Source organism: Anastrepha obliqua, chromosome 3 (genome assembly GCF_027943255.1).
Source record: "Anastrepha obliqua isolate idAnaObli1 chromosome 3, idAnaObli1_1.0, whole genome shotgun sequence".
Taxonomy (NCBI): Eukaryota; Metazoa; Arthropoda; class Insecta; order Diptera; family Tephritidae; genus Anastrepha; species Anastrepha obliqua.
This window is the reverse complement of record NC_072894.1, coordinates 72224961-72238852: the sequence shown is the minus strand read 5'-3', so window position 1 is coordinate 72238852 and position 13892 is coordinate 72224961. Positions and strand designations below refer to the sequence as shown.

General features: G+C 36.3%; 1 protein-coding gene across 1 annotated transcript in view; it reads left to right on the top strand.

Moving 5' to 3' along the window:
* Positions 1 to 4310: 4310 nt before the first annotated feature.
* LOC129240346 (uncharacterized) overlaps positions 4311 to 13892 on the top strand; it is a 107958-nt gene continuing 98376 nt past the window's right edge. Inside the window, exon 1 of the mRNA XM_054876099.1 lies at positions 4311 to 5777. Within this exon, the coding sequence (XP_054732074.1) occupies positions 4311 to 5777 (1467 nt within the window). The remainder of the gene's footprint in view (positions 5778 to 13892) is intronic.

Here is a 13892-nt window from a genome sequence, read left to right as displayed (position 1 = left end):
AATAATTATCAACGATGTATTCAAAAATTATCAGAATTTCATTTAAGAATTTGGTATCTTAACTCGAACTCAGTTTAAGTGATTGGAAACACTAACTACGAGAACGGCAAAATTACTAATAGCATTTTTACCGAAGTCACACCGAGAATCATTAGTGATTGCAAAACTTTTTCTTCTCCCGGTGATAGTTGCAAATTAAAACCTATTTTACCTCTGTAAGTGATTATTTTTAGTACTTAAATAAGGCCCCAGAGGGAAATGTTAAAGGAAAAATACGTTTTGGTTGCCCATTCTTTACAATTACTTCAAAAATTCAATTTGAAATAGGGTCATAATGTGATTTACAAAGGGTACTTTAAAGAAGCACCCTTATTCGCATGAATACCATCTGTATTTGTGTAAAGTCAACTTTAAAAGAAGAAGTTTTTGATTTTTGACAATTTTTTCTGCTGACGGTGTTCGATGTTTTGCTCCATGTAATGAATGCTCGACATTTTTGTATCTCCTTTTGAGGCTGACTGTGTAAGCCTGTGTTTCAGGAAAAGTAAGCTTGGTTTTAAACCTGGCTAATTTTGGTCACAGGACACAGGGATATAAATGGGAACGAAGTTGCGGGCGCATTCGCGAGAGAAACTGCGGCCTCATTATTAACAGGACCAGACCCATTTTTTGGTATAGGACAACACAACACTAAGGATAAGTTTAGGATTGAAAAGCTAAGGCTAAGGGAGGTTAGCTGGCTGGCTAGGTCAGGCGAAATCTTTACTGGAAGGGTACAACCAAAAGAGGTTTATAAAACTCATAACTATATTGTTATTTTTGGTGTAAAAGTACGAAGACAAACTGCATAGTTTTCATGTCTATATGTTTTAATTTTTTTGACGTACTAAGTATAATGAAAAGTGAAATTCTTAGGTTTTGAATCCCAAAATATCACTGACATTCACTGTAGAGGCATGCATGCATGATAATGTTTTGACATTACGACACCCAAATGGGACAATTCCGTTTGTTCACATAGACACCGAATTAAAAATGAGCCTAATTTGAAAATTAAAATTTTTAAGCGGTCCATTCTGTGTCATAAATTAAACCATAACCAAGTTAAACCATAAACTACATTTCTGACACATTACGGATATTTGAGTAAAAAAAATGGGCCCCTCATACTAGATTGTTCAAACTAAGTTAAGAATTTTGTTGCTTACCTCTACTGCTCGTTATAAAAGGCTCTGAAATGGGTACTTGTAGGCTACTGATTCAGTGATCAGCTGATGTTTCTTTGCAATTTTTTTTAAGGAAGTAAGAGTAAGTAGTCTTGTGTTCTCATTCCTCAAGTGTCAAGAATCTCGTAGAGTGAACGCGCTACTCTGCACTGTGTCCCAAAAACTTGCACAGATCGCCAAAGTGTTGTTTAAAAAATTATCAGAACCCACGGAACGATATTTTTAACATATCAAAAAGCTTTGCTGGCATGTCAATTGTAAATACCTTGTCTTCTAAACTGCAAGAATGAAGCAGAGGTAAGCGTTTCTCGGGATACTGATGTCCCAGCCACTGATCCAGTTCATACCATAGTTTTGAACCGGGAGTGAAAACTGGATGCGCCATATTCGATTCTCAGTAATTTCTGTCGGGTGGACGCCGATTTGCACAGACTTTTGTAAAAAGAAAAATTTCTTATTGTCCAATAAAACGATACACCTATTTTTTATTTTATTTTTTTACGCCAACTTTTTGAAAACTAGGATTGAATTCCCATGAACAAATTAATTTTTTCGAAAAGTCAGTTTAAAATATTTACAGATCGATATTATTTAATCTCCTCTTTTAATTTACAAATGTTCAAAAATGACACCCTATGTTTTGATAAAATAAAATATATTTAAGCTGCTTTCATAGGAATTCTGAAAACTCCGACAAATATCAAAAAAAAAATGTAAAAATAACCTCGATTTTTTTATTTATGGTCTTATTGTTTGGACACACCCAAAAAAAAAAAATCAAAATAAATTATTTAGGGAACACCATCAAGAAAAGAAAGTATTTTTTGTTGCCATTCTAGTGAGCAAGGCACATATTGATTTAAGCAGCATGAAATAGTAGCACAATCGATCATGTTGAGAAGCACCGCCTATAGATCCGTTCTGAGATTATCACACATCGCGAATATTCTCATCAAAAGCCCAGTCAATATATTTATAAATGTATTATTTATTACGATAAGCTTCATAACATTCTGCTTACTTTTTCTTCCAATGAATATAAAAGCAAAAATTATGCCAAACTTGCTACCAATTCATCTTTGTGGACATAAAATTTGGCACATTTTCAAAACAAAGGAATCCATGTAACAACAATTATTGACGGCGCTTCGACATAAAGAAAGTCTCAGCATTGTTATAAAAAACATACTTTTAGCAACATTTTTCATCTTACTGGCAACATGTTGCTCTATTGACTAAATTATTGTGCTGCTGATCAGAAATTTTCATGGAGTAAAAGTAGCAACACTCGCAACTGATCGTTTGTGCACTTAAAATACGGCTAGCAACAAAAGGTGTAGACTTTAATACTGCAACAAACTGGTAGTGCACAATGAAAGAGGTGAAAATGCTGGCGCTCAGAGCGTTACGGAGCAAGGTCAGAGTAAAAGAAAGTGTAAAAGTTGTAGTTGCGCTAGCAACAATCACGGAAGACTATCAGTAAGCGATGTGTGAGCAGCGTAACTGACGACAAGAGAGAGAGAGAGAGAGAGAATGATATGAGAAAAGCTGCAAACCAAACGAAATGTGTGTAACTTGCTATAGAAATTACTGCTTTGGCGTTTATAAAAGAAAAGCTAACATAAAGTGTGCCAACAAAGAAATGCAGAAAATTGTGAAGAGCAGAAGAACAAGTTTGAAGTCCAAGTTCGATGTTCGGTTCAAACTACGAACAGCTCTGAACGACACGCTACTCAACTGTTGTGCCAGGCAGCCAAAGAGCGCAGCGAGATAGCCATGACCGCCAACTGGTCACGGCCAGCAAGTTGGGAAAATGCTTTCCTACAATCACAATTCAACATTTCTATTTCTTCATCTTGTGCAGCTGTGTTTTTCAAATTGATTTTTAATTTTTCTTCTGCGCGCGCTCTTACAGCGCTCAAATTATTGCTCAATATCTTCTATTTGTGGCCTTCGGTGCTATTGGTGGTAGAGTGCGGCCTCCTTAGTTGCACTCTAGTTGCAGATGGTCGTTGTAGATGGGTTTGGTTGGACAAAAATTTTTAAAAGACGCTGCAAAATCTACTGGCTGAACATTTGTACCGCTGCGGTGCTACTAGTTACAGCTCGTCGAGTTCGTCGCTTAAGTCTTTCGTTATTTTTTTTTTGTTTGGTATTCTTTTGTGTATTACCGCTTGTGTGCTAACTTAATTTTTTTGTCGGTTAATAATTCTTATTGGAAACATTATTTTTCTTATGCGAATTTTTGACTATTGGTCAAACGGTTACACTTTAAACAGAAAATAACGATTTAAACAACGTATTTGGGACTTGAATAATGCCTAATAATTTACAAAAAACCATAAAAAGAAATAAGAGTTATTTGTAGCTTTGAGTGGATGTGGCAAGCGTAACGTCATTGCGACATTGCACGTGAAGTGAAGTAACCGTCCAGCACAAAGGTGGAGACTTAAGCTTGAAAAGAAGCAAAGAACAGTTAGTTGACACTAATACGGTTTGCCGCTGATTTTTTGAAGCAGTTGGCAAGAGAATTAGAAATAAGATAACGCAAAAAAGAAGCCGTGCAAAGAGGTGATTGGCTGTGGCTGGGCAGGACGCCTTCAACGGTGAACAAAGTAGAAACAAAGAGTAAAATTAGCAGCAGTGGAGCATAAATAGCAAAATTGGATTGGTATAGACGAATAGAAGAAAACAATTAAAAGCATACATTTTTACCAGTACGTTAAAGCGTTATTAAAAAATAATAACAAAAGGATAACAAAGTGAAAAATATTTTTTGAAAGGCAGAAAGAACGTATCAAATTCAAAACTTTTACAAAGTGTTTAAAAACATCGTAGAAATATTTTTGAAAAACATACAATTTTAAAGATAATAAAAAAAAGAATAAAAGTGCAAGGATACTTAAGAAACAACCTATGCGAAAAACTTATTTTCATACATAAAAAAAGAAATATTTAAAACTGCATAACAAAATTAAAAGTAATTAAATTTTTTAAATCTAAATTTATATAACAAAGTGCTTCTCCTTAGACATCCAACTTAAATCTTCTCTACAAATATTAAAAACAAACAATATGACAGCAATGAGATCTTCCCGACTATCTCCTCTGGCTATACTGGCTACCGCCACCTGCCTCATAGTCCTACTGCAGTTCTGCAAAGCTACAAATGCCGACTATCCTGGCGTCATTGAGTTGGTCGGTTATAGTAATCGGCGCGCACGCACGCATTACATGCCACCTGCCGGCGACTTTCCCACAATCGCTCCCCCACCCGCCAAAATTCAGGCCGATATTGAAACGGTTAAAGCGAACATCGAAAAATACAATAAACTACTCACACTGGATACGAAAAATTTGCCGGAATCGCAAAAGGATATGCTGGAGCGCATAGTCGAGCGGGTGGCACGCCTCAAAGAGTCGCTGGACATAGACGACACCGAGCGCCTCACAGCATCAACCAAGCCCATTGCGAACGATGCACCAGCAACCACCGCTTTTAATGCTGGCAGCAGCGAAGAAACGGCAGCTAAAAGTGCAGACATAACCACAGAAGCTTCAACTAATACCGAAGCCGAGACGGACCCCACGCTAGTTTTGGACGAAACTACACTCTTGCAACTGCAGACCTCTATGGACGAATTGGCTGCTGCACAGGCGGCAGTAACGGCACAAACTCCCTTTGCACGCGATTTATCAGCCACAACGGAATACAATTTCAATGCAGCTGATGGCGCCGACAACGATACTGAACAAACGGAGAGTGTCACAGAAAATGGCGAAAATGAGGACACAACTGAGAGTTTGCTAGCAGGTGGCACATCGGGTGTGGATTATCCCACCACTACTGGCGATCCGCTTACTGATGCCACCGATGCCGATGATCAGTTTGTTGCAGCACGTTCTAACAATAATATTGCTGCTGCCTCAATAAGAGCCGAGCCAGAGGAATCGAACGGTGGCATTACCACAATTGGTAGTCAGCGCACACTCACCACTAGTGGTAAATTGACGAAAACGCGCGCCACAAAGCGGCCTGGCTCCGCTGGTATTACTAAAACGGGCAATACGAAACGTGGTCAAAAACCTGGCACTACTGCTGGAATACACCGACACACAGCCAGCAATAAGCAGAAGTTGGCCACTACTACCACACAACCACTGCAAGCCTACCAACGGCCACAACAGCAGCACCAACAGTCGAAACAGCCACAATTGCAATACCAGAAACCACAGGCTCCACAGTTGCCGCTGTCAGCCTCTTCGCCCTTGTATCAGGCGCATAAAGTGTCTGTGGCATCGCCTGCAACGCTTGCCACAGATAAGACCTCTGCTGCAGCTACTGCTGCTGCTGCTTCCACAGTGTCCATTTCATCAACGTCCACCTACTCCTCCACACCGATCACCACTACCTTGGTCAACAACTATGGAAATGCGAACAATGACATGGACTACGAGCCGCAAGTCAATACGTCGGCGTTAATTGATAGCCTGAATAATGCACGCGAAGAATTCTACCTGCAGAAGCAAGGCGTCAGCAATAAGGATAAGGTGAGTAGGTACAAAAATGTTGGGGCCTTGATTGTAACTGTAAGCGCGGGGCGGTACTGAGTGCTACTTGCGATATTACAAGTAAGTAGGAAAAGCGTTTGCTAGCGTGAGTTTAAGTGTGAAATGGTGTCAAGCGTTCAAGCAATCAGACATTGGCGGAGATGTCTGGCGTGGATAAGAAAAGAAAAAATATTATTTTTTCAGATATATTTATTTACACAAGTACAGCAATATTTATTACGTTGTTATGGTCGGCTGTATATATATTTTCGGAAAATTGAGATATTTTTATTATCCAGTTCAGCCACTTTTTTTGTTTTTGACCCATACACGCCATAATTGAAAGCCATAATGCTCAGAAGAGAAAGGCAGCACATACGGAAAAGAAAAAAACACAAAAAAAAAACACATGATGTTCTAGCTCTTTGCAAAAGCAATAATACGCACCTGGTTTAATCGAATTTTTGTGCAAAAACGAGTGCAAATAATATCCGAATTTCAATTCAGGAACTTAGGATTCAATTCACTTAATTTAATTCAAATGTTACAGAAACGTATTTCAATTAAAAGGTAACATCACTACAACGCTCGAAAATGACTGATTTTAACGATTTATAAATAAAACTATACTACTATACTCTTGTCCAATATAAACTACTCGGATTGGAAGTAGATATAGTGAGTACAAGGGGAGTATTTTGGGAGTATAAAAAACGACTAAGATTTGTTTTGAGAGATACACTAGTGCTCACATAATAAACTTGGATCATCTTTTTACAATATTCGCAAATATCTTTCATGCCGAATTATGGAAAACCCCTATAAATCGACCTTTTGTGCAAAACTTTCAAACATTTAATAAGTTTGAAAAAATGATCATCAGAATGCCAACTTTTGAATCAGCAGCTTTAGAAAAGGCTGGCTATGTTACATATTTTATTATGTATAATAAAGGGATAGTTTGAAATCGTTCAAAAATAGCGTTGATATTTGACAATATTTCTTATACTTTCCTGAGAATGTTCTTCCACATAAAGCAGATGTTCGGAATTTAGCATGAAAATTATTAGGGATTGACAATATTGTAAAAAATTAAGTGACCCAATTATGTGAGCACAAGTATAAACATTTGTAACTAAAAAAATGTTTTATCATTATAACGCAAAATGATGGCGATGTAAGCTAGCAGACGAGTTTGTCGGAAAATTTAGAAAAAGGAAAGAAAAAGTGCGAAGTACCAGTAAAATTTCATATCAATGCACGCAACAGTGTTAAATTAATTTAACCGTAGTTTCGGAAAAAACACGTTTAATGTTTTATAAACTCCAAGGTGCTTCCGAAAACAAATTTGCTTTTAAACAAATTTATACTAGAAAACGAGCTGTGTATAAATTTTAATACCCTAGGACATTGTTTAATTAAAAAAAGAATAGATTCTGAATTTAATTTAAATTTGAAAATTTTTTATTACTTCGCTGCTTATTTTGGACCTTAGAAATTTGGCATAACATTCTGACAGCACAACAAAAATATTATATGTCTCTGGAAAAATTTTCTTCTTCCCATAAAATTATCTTAAGCCAGATTATGCTACTTATTCCTCTTTGATTTAAATGCAGTTATCGTATCGCCGCAGTGTGGACTACTTAATGTCTTCAGTATTTTTAACGTAGAGTTTGGGATAACTGAGATGTTAAGCCCTGACTACGAATTTCTTTGCGGAATTCGGAAATCCTGGCACTAACAATACCTATCATGAACGACATTTTCTCGCCTTAACAAAAAAAACTATTTTCTTATTTGTTAAATCATCGGATATTTGATAATTGACGTTGATGGTCTATACTCAACCATCTAATGAAATCACATTCAAACAAGCAAGTAGAATAAGGTAGTAAAGCCACTTTTCTCGAACATGCAAGCGTGAGATCGAGTGTAGAATCCTTCTGGAATATTGCCATGTAAAAAGATGAGGCGCGGTGAACTTTCGATACTGATCAGTGTTTTATGCTGTTCACATGCAGACACAAAGTTAGTTAGATAATCGAGTGGCTAAAAATATTCCGTGTGCTATTGTTCTGCCCCATTTGAAGCTCGTAAATTTCTAAATTTCATCAACTAAAGAATTCGTCTAACTTCTAAAAAACAAAGAAATACCTTGCTTGAATTTAGGGATAATGCAAGGAGTTTTACCTGAGTTTCTGGGTAACCTCGTTCACGGTTTTATTTATTCGAACTTTATAGGTCTTAAAGTTTGTTATCACACTGCAAAGTGGTGCGGCTAAACACTTTTTGATAAATTTACTGAGCCTTGTGACTCGAAGGACTCTTGGAAACACTTTCTCCTACTGGAATGAGCTTTGAGATACGCAGCCACCTGTTCGGCAAATGAAATGTTATTGTAAATGAAAGATCTTTTTGCTAAATACTCACAGTCAGAAAGAAAATTGAGCATTACCTGCTTGAATATTCATTTTAAAACTAGTATTTGATATCCACTAATCTATGAATAGAATAAGCTTCCTGGCACTATTCGCTTTCACCGTGTTTACTTAGAAATCTTCACTTACCTATGAGCTTGCTTAAAATTTTTATGTTTTAACTTTTGACTTCTCAAATATTAACCTCACTGGAGTTCCAGGTATCAGTGACATGGAAAACTGTATAAAATATTATGCAGATTCTTGTTGAGCATTCTGTTTGAGTTTTTGAAACTTTATTATCAATTCATGACTTCTCACATTGGATCGCCACTGTGAGCTTTCACGTTAGTATACAAATAGATAAACGGGGAGCAGTGAGGAATTGCGAAAATAAAATGCAAAGTGTTTGTAAACTGTCTAAAAACTCTACAGATTTAGTTAAAAAGGGCGGGACAAAATGTGTAGATCTAAGAGTTGCGAAAGCAGATCAGCTTAAAAGAACATGGTTCCACCGCATCAGCCTCCATACAGCTAATGCTTATGAAATTATGAAAATGAAAATAATGGAAAATACCAGCTTCAGATCCCAACAACTAATGAGATATGAAGTTTTGTGATGCCCAAAAGATCGTTCGACCACACGTGATCAACACAGGAAGGCGCCGTATACGCCATACACTGAAAAGCGCGGCATATAAGTCCGAGGCTAACGAGATCAAAATAAAGTTAGACACGCCATGCCTACTCTATGATAATAAATAAATACAAAACAAAATAAGTACAAACACCGGAGCTCAAATAACGCACAGAAAGCCTTTCGACATGCAAGATATGACTTTTCGAAAAAGTTACAAAAGTTTCAAAGAGGAGGAGAAGAAACGATTTCTGGAACCGTGCAGCCCTCGATATTTTTGGATCACGCTTTTTAGTTGATCAGGCAAAACTGAACTTACCTGTCGACGAGCTGATCATCATACAGAAAATCTATATTTTTACCAACACACATTTGGCTGGCTCAAATAGTCATGAAAGTAAGAAAGTAGAAGCGAGCAAAGCTGAAGAAGATAGCTGCAGAAGATAACTGATAGAACTATTTTTAGTATTCCATTACTGGATGGTACTTACTAGACATACATCGACCCAATTTGCCTTAGAACGCTGTGAAGCTCTACATTTTCGATCATGACAAACTTTTCTATGGCACTTTTGCAGCCTAGCAGCAGCACTTTTGATACCTATGGATAACCTTTTGATACATATGGATAACCTTTTGAAACGTTGTACTGCCAGATTATCGAAAAGCAATACAGCGACTAAAAATTCAGAGGGTATCGAGCATATACACCTAACGTTCGTCAACTGCTTGCAGAAAAAAGAAAAGCCTGCGAGGAAAACGGCTCTATTTTATACTGTACAAGGCATTACTGCAGGGGGATGCCCGTAAGTGTGTAGATGTGTATGTAAGCTTAAATTATGAGATCAACTTTACCGGTGAAAACGAACAGTAAATGGCAAACCAATGCAACAAAACAGTAACTACAACGAGCAGTGATTGTCTGAACAGCAATAAGTACAACAAATATCGGAAGCAACAACACAATTTTTTGGTGAATGCCACTTGTTGCACAGAAGAAAACCATTTTACAGGCGACAACAAGAGCTAGTCGTACAACTGCATTTTTTTCTATTATTGCTGTATTTTCATGATAGTTGTTATTGGAATTGATTGTGGTTATTGCATTGAGCTCGTGGCCTTTCAAGCAAAGAGCAGCAGAATACAAGTTATGAATGCCTACTCATACACACACCATGATGTATATATGCACACATATGTATGTGTGTATGACTTTAATGCTGGTGCTTGCAACGCAAATCAATTGTCATAAAATACGCCACTTATACACACACTTATTTATGGGCATGCGTTTACAAACAATTGTGCAGATTTGCTATTCACAACAATAACTATAGCAATAGTAATAAACGTACTAATAAAAACACAGTTTGCGCTGGTAGAATAACGGCAATGGTAATAGCCTATCGATAAAAAAAAGAGTAATGGAATAGTTGAGGACAAGTACTTGTTACTGGTTGATATACATAGATTCGAGAAGAGTGGCAATGCCGTATACGAGTATTATACACATTATGCGCAGACATTTCTTGCATACTGTATATGTATGCGTACATTCTCTTTTATACAAGTATGAGTATTTGGAATGTACACTTGACACTTGTGCTCAAATAATTAAGTCACTTTATCATCTTACAATCTTCGCAGTATATTTCAGCTTATTTTTTTCGTGAATTTTTTATAGAAATATAGTTCATTGCATAATAAAGGCCTTTTAAATCAAAGCTCTAAACTTTGAAAGAAATTCACAAAAATTTAGCAAATTTCAAAATCATCAAAATTTTAAATTTTTCAAACAGAATCTTTAAAACCATATGGATATGCAATTTTAAAGCCCATTAAATTTTAGTTTAAAACCTGGATTACAAAGTTTTCGGCGCAACCGCCAGGTAAGACTTTAAGTGAACTGATTTTAGTTCTTTTTCTTGTTCTTTTTTGTTAGGCTACCACTTTTGTGATTAAGATTCGTACCAAAATTGTATCGCCTTTACTTGACATTTGTAAAATTTACGATAATAGTTTGTATTAAATTCTGCGTTAAAAATATATTCAGTGTAGCAAGAGTAGCATGAACTCTTCAGAAGAGATCGGTAAAAGAAATTTTACCATGAAAAATATTGCTCATATTTTTAAAAAGTTAAAGCGGGTTAAGTATGTGAACGAAAGTGTATATATTTGGTATGTATTCGTATGCGCAAATGCAGAAGAATTCAACATAATTATAGAGAATAGACAATTAGCAACGAAGACTTGAAACACTAGCCGAGTTGGAGATAGCGTAAAAATGTTTCGTAACTTTTAGTTAGAATTGGTTAAAAATGATTAATTTGCATACTCTTCCAAATAGCTAACAGCTTTCGACTTCAGCCAAGTATACCCTTAGTTTTAAGCAAAGCTCCTGTTGGATGGATTGTGAACCCTGATGGAGCCACTTCGACATGTTCGTCGCAAGAGTTCACTTATGGTATGTCTGCAACCATCTATTCACCAGCAAGTACGTGTGCACACACGCATATATCGATTTTAAATAAAACGGTCCGCTACATATATACTTCTATAAGGCTCTTGAAAAACTAATTCAGGAAGTGGCTGTAAGCTTTGCCTCGGAAATGTCCACGGCTGCATCAGATAAGACTCCATTTTTTGATGCCAAAAACAATTTCCAAAAAATTATACCATAATTATACAATTATACTTTAGTTATTCAAATTTAGATAAAATAAGTAATGAGTTGCAGAGAAACTAAAAAAAAAACATTTAAAACAAGGTAATAATACTTTATTTTGAATGTGTTGGCGGCCCTGAAAATATTAAAAGAATATTAAATAAATAAAAACAAAAACTAAGGCTCTTCAAGAAAAAAGAAAACCAATCTAATACAATTTAATTAATTTCATACAAGGTCATCATAGCTATTTATGTATGCATGTTCAGAGCTGAAATATTTGTAACAACCATATCAAAATGATGCTTTTTTGGTGCTCGAAATTCTTCTTTTTCCATTTCACAAAAAAATAAATCGTATCACGTAATGCGGCGGCCGTCGACGGCTAGGTTTGTGCGTCACACCCGAAAGATTTTTTCTATTAACGGTCGTCGCTTAGTATAGACTTTTTCGAGATTTCGAAATCTGAGTCTTAACCCGTATTTGCTCAGTCCATTCAGTATTTTTATTTATTCATTTATTTAGAAACTTTAAAGTAATTTAATGTAAATAAGTTGGAGTTTTTTGAAATTCAACCGAACAAATGTTGACCTCCACTCCGGTTGCTGCCATATACAAGCATGCTATACAAGCGTTCAATTTTTAATGAAGTTATCTCCCTAGGAAGATTATTATAAAACTGAAAACTATTTTTTTATAAATATATGGTATATTCTATAGGGTGGGCCATGTAAAATTTGCTTTTTGAATCGGGTATAAAAAAAAACTAATCAATATTTTTTCAAACTTTTTTTTATTTTGAAGATTGAACATTGTCATTTATGAATGAAAAATAATATCGTTCATATGACTGCTACGACTGGCTTTCCAGTAGGCCATTCGATCAACCCAATTTTTTAGCACACTTTCGATTGTTTGAGCTCCAATTTCATGAATGGCAACTTCGATTTCGTGTTTTAAAGCATCAATCGTCTCTGGAGGGTTCGTATAGCATTTGTCCTTAACGGCTCCCCACTAAAAATAGTACAACGGGCTTAAATCACAGCTCCGAGGCGGCCAATTGATATCGGAATTCAAAAACGGTAGCCAAAAGTTCGAGTGTAACTTTGGCAGTGTGACAAGTTGCACCGTCCTGTTGAAACCAAATGTCGTCCATGTCATCCTCTTCAATTTTTGGAAACAACTCGTTGAGCATGTCACGGTAACGCTCGCCATTTACTGTAACCGTGGCTCCTCGCTCATTTTCGAAAAAAAATGGCCCGATGATACCGCCAGACCAAAAACCGCACCAAACAGTGACTCGTTGTAGATGCATTTTCTTCTCTACAGTAACTTGTGGATTTTCTGAGCCCCAAATCCGACAATTTTGCTTATTGACGTAGCCACCGATGTGAAAATCGGAAAAGAAGAAGAAAACTCACCACTTTGGAAATAGGTTTTCAATATTTCCCAATTTTGTTCAAGCGTATAGCGTCCCATTTCGTAAATGTCAAACCTTTAAGTAAATTATGAACACATTTGACATGTCATTTGTGTTACCATTCTCCAAAAAAGAGGTGGTGCAAAAAGCAAACGCTATATGGCCCACCCTGTATAACCAAATGTCAAACTTTGTGCAAGGTTCAAAAAATCGATTTTTGATGATTTTTCCCCCGACGGTGTTGCGGCTTTTTTACATTAAAGTATTTATGTACTTCAGCTAACCAATAAAAGTGACAAACATACGCCTAGGGCATTAGTTATATATGTATGTGCAACAAAATCCGGAATAATTTATAAAAAAAAGTACATTAAGGCTCAATCGAACATTTGGATAAAAAAGAAACGGTCAAATCATGCATCAGTCAACTGTCAAACCAAACTAAATTTTAAAAAGACTTTTTATTACACTAAAAATCGTACTCAATGCAACTGATCGGTTGCGTTGAAAATTCTGTGTTAGGATGTCAAGAACTCTTAAAGTTGCTAGACAGGATTATCAAGCTTTGATGTGGCATTATTTGTACGAATAAAGACTATGCAAAGGTTACCACCGCATGTGAAGTGCAGCAGATAGAAAGTGATTGAAGTGGAATATCATTGCAGTGATAGAAGCGCAACGTGAGAGTACTACCTACCTGCCGATTAATAGCTGAGTTTAAGTGGGTACTTTAAAATATAAAACCAGCGTAGTAGTAACGTAAATAGTCACATAAATAGTAACATAATATAAGAATTCCTGGCACTAAAAAGAAGATAAACTATAAAGCATCATACCGCTGAGAGTTTAAGAAAAACGAACTCTTGCAAGTTATTAACTTGATCGTTATTCGCTGTGCTACAACTGGTACTGTCTTCCTAAACTCTCCACAAAAACAAAAGGATCGTAACACCGCCTAGGGTCTGATCATTTC